At 31.5% G+C, this 11,009-nt stretch overlaps 1 protein-coding gene and 1 non-coding gene across 2 annotated transcripts; both read left to right on the top strand.

The window, feature by feature from the left end:
* The first annotated feature begins 3,270 nt into the window (after positions 1-3,270).
* Positions 3,271-6,372, top strand: LOC107464702 (probable L-type lectin-domain containing receptor kinase S.5). Its single transcript, XM_052254186.1, has 2 exons — positions 3,271-3,454; positions 4,339-6,372. Exons 1-2 carry the CDS (start codon positions 3,271-3,273, stop codon positions 6,231-6,233), a joined length of 2,079 nt encoding a protein of 692 aa, XP_052110146.1. The 3' UTR covers positions 6,234-6,372.
* Positions 6,373-8,358: 1,986 nt separating this feature from the next.
* LOC127741863 (small nucleolar RNA Z161/Z228) lies at positions 8,359-8,446 on the top strand. The gene has a single exon (XR_008003068.1). It is a non-coding gene; the product is annotated as a small nucleolar RNA Z161/Z228 (small nucleolar RNA).
* Positions 8,447-11,009: the final 2,563 nt, after the last annotated feature.

The raw sequence follows: 11,009 nt of genomic DNA, 5'->3' as shown, positions 1-11,009 counted from the left end.
GAAGTATCATTTGGTAGAGTCAGATGATGATGGTAATGGCAATAGTATTATTCAAATAGTTTTGGAAATTAACAATGCTCTTTAAGATAGTTAGACACAATAGGTGATATCACTAATTCTAAATTATAGTTTGTATGCATGCTTGTTTTCTCTGCTTTAGTGTTCTTTATGTTTTTTAATTTATTTATGATTTTTTTCAATGAAACAGGGAAGCAGCTCTGTCGGACAAAAAGAAAGATGTTGGAGATGTTAAAATTTTGAAAAAGAAAAAGAAAGAAAAAGAAATCAAGAGTTCCCCTAATATGCATTCTATAAAACTAGATCAAAGTGAGCAAGATAAGCCAAAAATTGAGATGACTTTAGATATTTTCGCAGGATTTTGTTAATTGATGAATTGATGTATGAAATGATTTTATTGATTATGAATTTTGTTTATTGTTGATTGTTGTTGCTGTGATGATGTTGATTATGAAATTGAATTTCCTTTTTCTCTTTTTTATCGTCCTGAATTTGTCGGGATTGTTTGTAAGAGTTCCTTCTTCTGGAAACTAAATTATAAATGAATAGGTGACTATTGATACTTTTTTACATGGTTTAATTCAGGAATGTATAGAAAAAATTCTGGACTGTTGCCTTATATATCTTGTCTTTTGTTGATACTTAAGAAAATATGTATTGCTTGTTCTAGCCTAAACATAGAAAAAATTCATGCCTTCAATATACTTGTTTTTGAAATTTTGTCAGTCAAATTGGTTCTCTTGTTTGAAGAACCATATAGAAATCAGTTTTTGTAAAATATTTTAGTTATTACTCTATCAATGGTTCTTGTTACCATATGTCATATGAAAGTTCTTTCGTTATGTTGATATGATCATATATGATTGCATATATTTGCTTTTATATGTAATAAATTACTCTTGCAATTGTGTGATGATTAATCTTTTTTTCTTTTTTCAATTCAGACATTGATTCGGTACTAATTACATGTGGTAGTGATTGTTTTCAATAATAGAGGTGTATATGGTGGTAACTGGAGAACTTCCAAAGAGAACGGGAGGTTGCAACACAAGAACTGATTTTGGTAGAAAGTGATATCTTGTTGGGACACCTGATGAACTCAAGTCTGCTATTTCAAAATCCTTCTCGGCTTGAAAATCGGCAGTATTAATGTTATTGTTGATCAGAGAGTGGGAGGCTGCAACATGATTCCAGCTTATCTGTATTACATTGAAACTACGTTCTCTGTTGTTTTCATTTTTAGATTTCAAATTTCATAACACAAATTACATAGTCTTGTGGTGGTCTATGGTGTTCCATGATATGATAAAGATACAAATTATATTCTATGAATCCACACAAATGTAAAATATTACATGATCATAATGAATATACTTGAATAATAGAAATTGAATTTTATATATACTTATTACTATTATTTTTGTTTCATTTTAGCCATTCCTTTTTTTTTGTATGTTCTTAAGATAAGGTATCTTGAAAGTTAAAAAAAAAGGTATCTAGTACAATTTGTATATAAATAAGCAAAAGGATGATGGTGACAAAATAAAAGGGATTATAGAAATATCTTTTATGTACTAAAATTATTTGATATGGATTATAGGAATATCTTTCATTGAATATTTATAGTTTTATCAAATTTTTAATTAGGTCCTTATGGTTTTTTTTCTTTTTAATTAGGTCCCTAAGGGTATAAAAGTAATTTTACTATTCACTAACATTTTTTTGACGTTTAACATTAATAGGGACTAAATTGAAAAAAAATTAATGTATAAGGACCCAATTAAAAGAAAAAAAGTATAAGGACCTAATTAAAAATTCGGTGAAACTATAAGGATCTGCAGAATAATTAAACCTAAAAATGATCGCTTAAATTTAGTTTGTACATTAATTTGATCTTTAAAATTTCAATTGCACTAATTTAATCTTTTAAATTGGCCTTCGAATGGCATACTAATCCTTTAACCTATTTTTGACGTGAATCAGCAGCCAAACTATTAATATGGCACAACTAATACCACATGGCATCATCACATAATCCCCACATCATCACTAACTCTCGCATCATCATCATTCACATACATCCCTTCTCTCGTCCAAACGCTTCACCATGCTCTCTCCCTTACCCTAATACTACCACTCCCCCAACCCCTCTCACGGCAAGCTCAAGACACAGAGTGACCTCCACTCCCTCCTCGACACCCTCAACCGCCACTTCTACGACTCCACTATCCTCTCCTGACCCATATTGACAACCCGCCGTCCTCTCAACCAATCCTAAAAGTGAAATTAGCTATGCAAAATGGTTGCAGAGTGAAGAATTGTTGCAATGATCGAAAATGATGAATTCGTTGGTGAAGTTATCAAGATCAGGGGAGAGGGAGTCCCACCAATCAACGTCAGAGTCAGAGAGCATGTCAAATTGTGAAAACATAAAGGAGCAATTGTTGAGGATCTTTAGGCGGTTTCTGAGCTAGTGTTAACCATCTTAAGTCGAATTCCAACAAATTGACCAACGGATTGACCTACGTTAACTCCAGATTCGCATGACATCATAAGAACAAGAAGAGAAAAATAGAAATGGTGGATTCGTGAAGCATGAGGATTTGTGAGATCCGAATAGTTGGTTTTAATCGGTGAGGGACAGCGGACGTACCTGCTAATAGTGGAGATGATAGGTGAGACGCTGCAATTACCATCTTTAATGCTGACGAAGCACTAAAAGTAGAGAGTAGAATAGATGCTGAAGCTGAAACAAAAGCCAGCAGAGGTTGTAGATGTAGTAGGTGTGGATCCAACGGCGAAGGAGGTGCGATGGTAATATGGTGGCGGATTAGAAATGATGGTTGTGGTAATTAATGTGGTTCAAAGAATCAGGAATGAGAAAGGATGTATGAGAATAATAATGATGTGAGAGTTAGTAATGATGTAGGAGTTAGTGACGATGCTACGTGGTATTAATTATGCCACATCAGTAATTTAATTACTGATTTACGTTTAAAATAAATTGTGAAACTAATATGTCATTTAAAAGTTATTTGAGGAATTAAATTAGTATAATTAAAATTTTAGAAATTAAATTAATATACCAGAATCTAAAAAACTACTTTAAAAATGTTAGTGTTGCAAGTGTGAGGAATGTTAAAGTTCGTTTCACATCAAAGAAAGTAAGGAAGAGTGAGGAGTTTATAAGATGAGAGACCTATTTACTTGACACTTTAAGGTTTTGAGTTGGATGTGGTGTCTTCTCATCTTATGTTCTCTCGCTTGATTCCTCCCCGAAATCTCTCCGGTTGTCGAGAGCTCCCCACGGTTGGCCCAACAAGTGGTATAAGAGCCGATGGTTTAATCGGTCTGGTGGTCCGGGCGGCGTGTCCCGCGGTGTTTTGCGGCGGTGTGATGGACGAATACTCATATGTGGTGGAGGAGTTAGAGGGGAGTTAATGCTTAATGTGGAGGGCTCACACTTGAGGGAAAAATTGTTAGTGTTGCAAGTGTGAGGAGTGTTGAAGTTAGTCCAACATAAAAAAAAGTAAGGAAAAGTGAGTAGTTTATAAGATGAGAAACCAATTTACTTGATACCTTAAGATTTTTAATTGGATGTGGTGTCTTCTCATATTATATTCTCTCGCTTAATTCTTCATCGAAATCTCCCCAATTGTCCAGAACTCTCCACGGTTGCCCAACAAAAAACTACTTTAAATATAGTCAGCATAACATTCAACAAAATATACAAACATTTGTTTCCATTTTAATATAAGACATTGGCATTTATTGTATTGGTTTTAAATTTATTTTAATTATTTTTAATTTGGTAGTTCATTACTCAGAACGAGTGGTTAAAGCCTATCTATTATTCAGTTGGAAAACGTCATGCATCACACGTCATCATAATAATAAACTATGTAACAATTGAGAAATACATAAGTAGAAAAGATAAAGAAGTTTCCAACACTTAATTAAAAATATTATTTTATAAATATATGACAACTGATTTTAACGATGGATTTTAGTGTGTAAATAATATTTTTAATAAATTATTCAATTGGAAAATGTCATACAACAAACGTCATAATAATAGACTATGAATAGTTGAATATAAACAGAGAAATACATAAGCCGAAAAGATAAGGAAGCTTCCAACATCTAATTAAAAGTCTACTCAAATCATTTGACCTCACCTAACTATACATGAATTATACAAAGAAAGAATGATGAACATAAAAATCTCATCATAAGACCCAGATAATTGGCCTTAATTAGCTTCAACAATCTCTTCCATAGTTCTTCCAACATGTACTTTTCTTTGTTACTTAAACCAAGATGAATCTCATTTACTGCTAAGCAAAAACTCAAAAATCTACCTAGACGCCATCCAAGTAACCCCTGATATCCGTGGCGAAATACGCCATTATTCAGGACGGACATTCCACAATAAACCATTCAGATTATGGAGCAAGAACAAGAAACAAATTGCAAGTTTCACCACCACTTTTGTTCTTAACATCAATCCTCAAACTTCCCCTGGTGGAGAGGGCTTGGCCTTCATCTTAACCGCAAACACCGCTCTCCCGGACAACAGTTCGGGAGAGTGGCTGGGAATTGTGAACGCCACAACTAATGGAACTTCTCAAGCTGGGATTCTTGCTGTGGAATTTGACACAAGAAAAAGTTTTGCAGAAGATGGCCCTGATAACCACGTTGGTATTAACATAAACAGTGTCTATTCCATCAAACAGGAACCATTGTTAATCAAAGGGATTAATATTTCATCAGGTATTAATGTAACTATAAGAATTCAGTATGATAATGATGTTATATCCGTGTTTGGTTCCATGAGTACAAGAACTTCGCCAATGGAGACGCTTTTGGTATCTCCACCACTTAATCTTTCTTCCTATCTTCAGGAAGAGGTTTATGTCGGATTCTCTGCTTCAACGAGTAACTACACTGAGTTGAATTGTGTTAGAGCATGGGAGTTCAACGGTGTAGATATCATTCATGATGATAAGAACCTGTTGTGGATTTGGATAACTGTTGCAACCGTTATTATTATTATTATGATTGGTGGTGTTGTGTTTCTCCTAATTTGGCGAAGGAATCATGGTGTGGGAGCTTCAGGAGATGCATACCCGAGGATAGAGGATCAGATTCAACATTCATCCATGGCTCCAAAGAAGTTCCGGTTAAAGGAAATTAGAAAAGCAACGGGCGGATTCAGCCTTCAAAACAAGCTTGGTGAAGGTGGTTTTGGAACAGTTTATAAAGGGCTACTCGAAAACAAGGAGATAGCTGTAAAGAGTCACTCGAAGGATTCGCGCCAAGGGAAGCAAGAATTCATAGCCGAAGTCACAACAATCGGAAGCCTCCACCACAAGAATTTGGTCAAACTGATTGGTTGGTGCTATGAAAAAGGAGAGCTCCTTCTTATTTATGAGTACATGCCTAATGGAAGCCTAGACAAGTACCTATTCGATAAGAAAAAAAATCTTGGCAATGAATTTGGGGAAGGATTTAACAATTCAACACTAAATTGGGAAACTAGGCAGAGAGTGATATATGGTGTGGCTCAAGCATTGGACTATCTCCACAATGGTTGTGAGAAAAGGGTGCTTCATAGGGACATCAAGGCCAGCAACATAATGTTAGATTCAGAATTCAATGCCAAGTTAGGGGATTTCGGATTGGCGCGAACCATTCAGAAGAGAAATGAAACTCACCATTCCACAAAGGAGATTGCAGGGACGCCAGGGTACATGTCCCCGGAAACATTCCTCATCGGAAGGGCGACGGTGGAAACCGATGTGTACGCGTTCGGCGTTCTTGTGTTGGAAGTAGTGTGCGGAAGAAGGCCAGGGAATGTGAACGGACAGGATGATTACAAGAACAGCATTGTGTATTGGGTTTGGGAGCTTCACGGAGAGGGGAGAATAGTGAGTGCTGTGGACAAAAAGATAAGTAAAGAGATGAAGGATGAAGAAGCTTCTAGAGTTCTTGTTTTGGGGTTGGCTTGTTGCCATCCAAACCCGCACCATAGGCCTTCAATGAGAACTGTTCTGCAAGTTCTGAACGGGGAAGCACAGCCGCCAGTGGTGCCTCAAGAGAGGCCTGCTTTTGTGTGGCCTGCTGTGCCTCCATCTTTCAATAAAGGTGAAGATACTTATTCAGTCCTCAATGGACAAGTCACTCCCATATTCACTGATATCACTGGTAGGTGATCCAACATTCAGACCATCATTTTAATCAAGCCTGGAAATTAAGATGATCATAGTTGATTAATGCCTCTTGCATTGCAGTTACTGATGATTATTTTATGTATCTTTGTTGAGTTTATTACCATATAATTGGCAGCTAATTGTGTACTATATACGCTATATAATATAGCTTCGTATATATATGTATAAAAATATTATTTATATATTAAAATTAGTTATTATTATATATTTATATAAAATTAGAATTTAATTTTGATGTACTAATAAAGTGTTTTTGTAATTTAGATGATTATTTATGTAGACTCTTTGTGGGTACTGGTTACACTTGCACATGTTCATCCTTTAGCTTTTTGGACAATGGGAATATATTATGCCTTTTTTCTTGTGGTAAAATTTTTCTCTTATAGAATGAATAACTAATGTTTTGCTATTAACAATAGTCAATAGGTCTATAACTTGGTCATACAAAAGAATAAATAAAAGCGAGGAACTATAAAACATTGTTAAAAGTTGTCATAGTAAGTTTCAACGGAAAATGATCTTCTCAATTCTTACTATCTAATTGTAAAGCAAAATAATATTTTTTGGTGACTAATATTATTTAGTATTTATTATAGTCAAACAATTGCGAGAACACTCTTGGAATTTTCGGGCACGAACATAGTTTGACTAATATTTTGTATATAATATTTAATGATATTTATTTTATACACTTATTTATTATATCTAATCGTATCTTAATAAAAAATAATTTTTTTAAATATATCTAAATACCATCACATATTAATATATTTTTTTTTATTTTTAACATGTATTTTTAAAATAAATTTTAAAATTATATATATTATTATTTATTAAAATAAAAATATTTTATATAATTAAAATAAAAAATTAAAAAATTAATTTATGTTTTAATATCAGTAAATATCACAATATTATATATATATGTGTGTTATAAAATTTTAAAATTTGTGTATTAACGTATTTTGTATCACGTCGTGTTCTGTATATGTGCATCATAGATTACAATAATAATTCATAAATGGTGAAAACTCAGATACAGTCGACTTCACGTGAAGTGATAGTTAAGAGCTGTTAAATGAAAATTTAGTCAAATTAGTCAAATCATCTAATGACTCTCAATTATCAACTTAATCGTAAAGTCGACTACATCTAAGTTTCCATCTTCATAAATAGAACAAAAGAAGAGATGTTAATTTTGAAAAGAATAGAAATTAAAAGTGTATTACTAAAATATGAATACCAATGAATGATGAGAATTCTGATATATATCTGATGGGCTTATAGAAGAAGATGCAATATATATTTCCTCAATTATGACCAAATCAAATTTCATCACCTTCATAGAGGTGGAAGCTCCCTTACTTGCACACTAAAAAATATGAGAGGTTTTGCACCTTTAATTTGAGGGAGGATAATAATTTTTTTATATACATTCTGTTTAACAGTCATAACAAAATGTGTTCTTCTACTACTGTTAAAAATTCTGTCTATTACTTGACTACTGTTAAAATTTAAATTCGGGTACAAGAGGTAACATATTTAACTACTCAATTAAAGACTCAGCTGCGCACCGTAGTAAAGTTTAATTAGTTGGGAGCGCATACTTGTGATTTTATTTTTAGGCAGATGCATTATCTGTTTTTCTAAAACTCGTGAAAAAACTTCTTACACTCATCCAACATTGGTTTTGTTAGTGGTCCTTTTTCTGGGCCTTAGGGTACCGAAAACGAGAATGTATAATCAACTTTGCGGACAAGACCAAAACATAAAAACGATAGGTTATGATAAGCATCCATTACAAAAAGTGACTAGGCATATAGCCCAAAAACTAAGATTGGCAATACTGATAATCAACCATCCTCCAACAGTCCAACTGTGGACCCTGAAAAAAAAAAAATCCTCCAACCCTAATAGTCCCTCCTCTTTAAATAGTTTCGTTCTTTCGGCTGCCAACCCTGTACTTAAGACTACGCAAAAACTAGTGGTATTTTACTTTTATTAGTTTAATTTTTGGTTCCACAAATTTTCGGTTTCTGTGTTAGGTTTCTCTTTGCTCCTTTTTTATGTTCATATCTTAATGGTTTCCGGTTAGGTTGACACAAGAAAGCCATGTGATGAACTTGGATTTACATTTTCTCACGACGGTCGTCTGAGAATCACTTGATGCAAATGATCCGCTATTTCTGATGGTTTTCATTTTTATTTTCCTATAAAACTCTCCTCTTTCCTTCTTCTCTTCCATTCGCGCAGAATGATTTTTACTGTGAAATTTTGGTATTTCAGTTTGAAACATGGTTTTTGCTCATTTTTTTTAGGTTGCCAACGACATAAAAGCTATGTGGTTCTTTATTGTAAATTCTCTGTTTATGATTTTTTATATAATGAATTAATTTGTTTTTCCTTTAATAATTATTAAACTCGTATTTAATTTAGATTTTATTCCTTCCATTAAATATATAATGGGAATAGCATTTTTGAAGTTGAAAAATAATTTTAGAAATAAATATTAATATAATTGTTCTTTTGAGATAAGAGACATCTACTGTTAACACAACATACAACAAGCTATTTTTTTTTCTTTCGCTTGTCATCACAACAAATTATTCCTGACATTAATTAAATTGCAACTACTAATAAGGACAATATAAAAATTGTTTGTATCTGAACTATTCATGTGGTACAAAATTTTAATATCTTTTTGAGTGTATTGTTTTTTTTTTTTTGTTAATTTTGGATCTTGATGGTAAATGAATGTGTGTTTTGATATTTTTGAAGGTGATGTTTCACAAAATAATTTTATTTATGCCAAAAATATTATATGCCAAGAAGTCTTGAATATTTAAGAATCCATTGAGATGAAGAGCAAGTTAGAAATAATATAGGATGGGGTGAGATGGAGAGAGTGCAATGACAAATATTTCTTGTAGAAGGTTTAGAAAGAATTTATCCTCTTCACTCAGAAGAAAAAGTAATGTATACTTATTATAAAAGAACTATAAATTATTGGAAAGCTTTCAGATATACCACACCACTTTAGGGAAATCTGCAATTCCATGTACGACCTAAAATGAAAAAAAATTATTGCAAATTATTTGGCCATAATTTCACCATTTCACTTGTGCCCAATCATAATTTTTCTACAATACAATTATCTTCCAAATAAAATTTAAAAGAAATACTAAAAAATTATTAAAATTTATTATTTTTAATTATTAATTAGTAGAATAAAATATGTTGTTAAATTATTAAACTAAAATAATTGGGCCAATAACTAAAAATAATAGTAAAAAATAATAAATTTTAATTATGAGTGCTAGAGAATCGGCAGATTTTATGATTTGTAATCATTAATTAGTTATCATTAATATTTTTAATAGTGTAAGATTAAATTACATCTAATGATGTAGAATTACTTACTTTTTTTATTAAATAAGTGCTAATCAAATTTTAATAAAAATACTATCTCTTTAGACTTTTTCAATTATCCTCTAACAGTAACAATTTTCAAAATTCAATATACATTTGTTAATGCAGTACTTCTATCATCCGGAATAATTAAAATAAGGATTTAATTAACTTATGTTCTAAGAATAAGGACATATTTTAAAAAGATAAGAGTAAACACCTAACTCTTTTGATGAAGGACAAAGCGATCTCTGTTTAAAAAAGGATACTTCGACCCTCAACATTTTTATTTTGGGACAATACGATCCTTTTGTTAAAAAATTTATTAAATAATAATAAAAATTAATTTTGTGCGGGTTATATTTGTATTTTGTGGGGGTTTTAAACCTCCACACACTGTTAATGAGTTTGTTTTTGAAAAATTTCTTCACCAATGGTGGTTAAGCGAAGAAAATCCATTGATGAAAATGATGTTGCAAAAAAAAGTAATTGTAATACCTTTAAAGAAAAAAAATAACATCGAATAAGAAATGAAAGAAGAGAATTTTAATGTTGATAATTTTGGTATTGATGATGATAGTAGAAGAGATAATGATGATGATAAAGTATGGTTATACAATAAAAATAATAGAGGTAGGAGGAATAATAATGAGGATGAAAAAAATAGTGGTAGCAGTAGTAGTAATGGATTATATTGTGGAAAAGATTTTTGTGGGAATTTTAAACTCCCACAAAATACAAATAAAATTCTCACAAAATTTATTTTTGTTATTATTTAACAATTTTTTTAACAGAGATATCGTATTGTCTCGAAATAAAAAGGTTGAGGACTGAAATGTCCCTTTTTTTTACAGGAATCGCTTTGTCCTTCGTAAAAATGGACAAGGACCGAATTGGGTCTTTACTAAAAAAGATAACAATAAAATTTTTTAATACTTTTATTGTATTTAATGCATTGAAAATATAAAAATAAATAATTTTTGTAATAACTTTTGTAAAATATATATTTTTAATTTTTATGGTATGCTTAATTTATGTTCTTAAGGCACAAGTTAACAAAATTCTTAAAATAATACTACACAAATAAAAATATAAAATAATAAAATTTATATATTTAAGATAATTCACATAAACAATTTAAATGCACTTCAATATTACACCAATGTCCTAAAATAAAAAAAAGGGTAATTCTCTATATCTGATTTACTTGTAAGTTTTACTAGGTATGCTTTATATATTACTTTTGGACAACCCTCTCAACAACTAAGAAATCCATTCGAAAAATACCGAAATTAGTTGAAGTAATGAGCTCCTAATATATCAATATTGGGGCTCATTACTTCAATCGAG

Source organism: Arachis duranensis, chromosome 9, assembly GCF_000817695.3.
Source record: "Arachis duranensis cultivar V14167 chromosome 9, aradu.V14167.gnm2.J7QH, whole genome shotgun sequence".
Classification (NCBI taxonomy): Eukaryota; Viridiplantae; Streptophyta; class Magnoliopsida; order Fabales; family Fabaceae; genus Arachis; species Arachis duranensis.
The sequence above is the reverse complement of the archived record's forward strand: the minus strand, read 5'-3'. Positions and strand labels throughout refer to the sequence as shown.

Coding starts and splice junctions, on each gene's coding strand:
- LOC107464702 (XM_052254186.1), top strand. CDS start 3,271: ATGTTCTCTCGCTTGATTCCTCCCCGAAATCTCTCCGGTTGTCGAGAG. Junction 3,455..4,338: donor GGTGGAGGAGTTAGAGGGGA/GTTAATGCTTAA, acceptor ACTTAAACCAAG/ATGAATCTCATTTACTGCTA.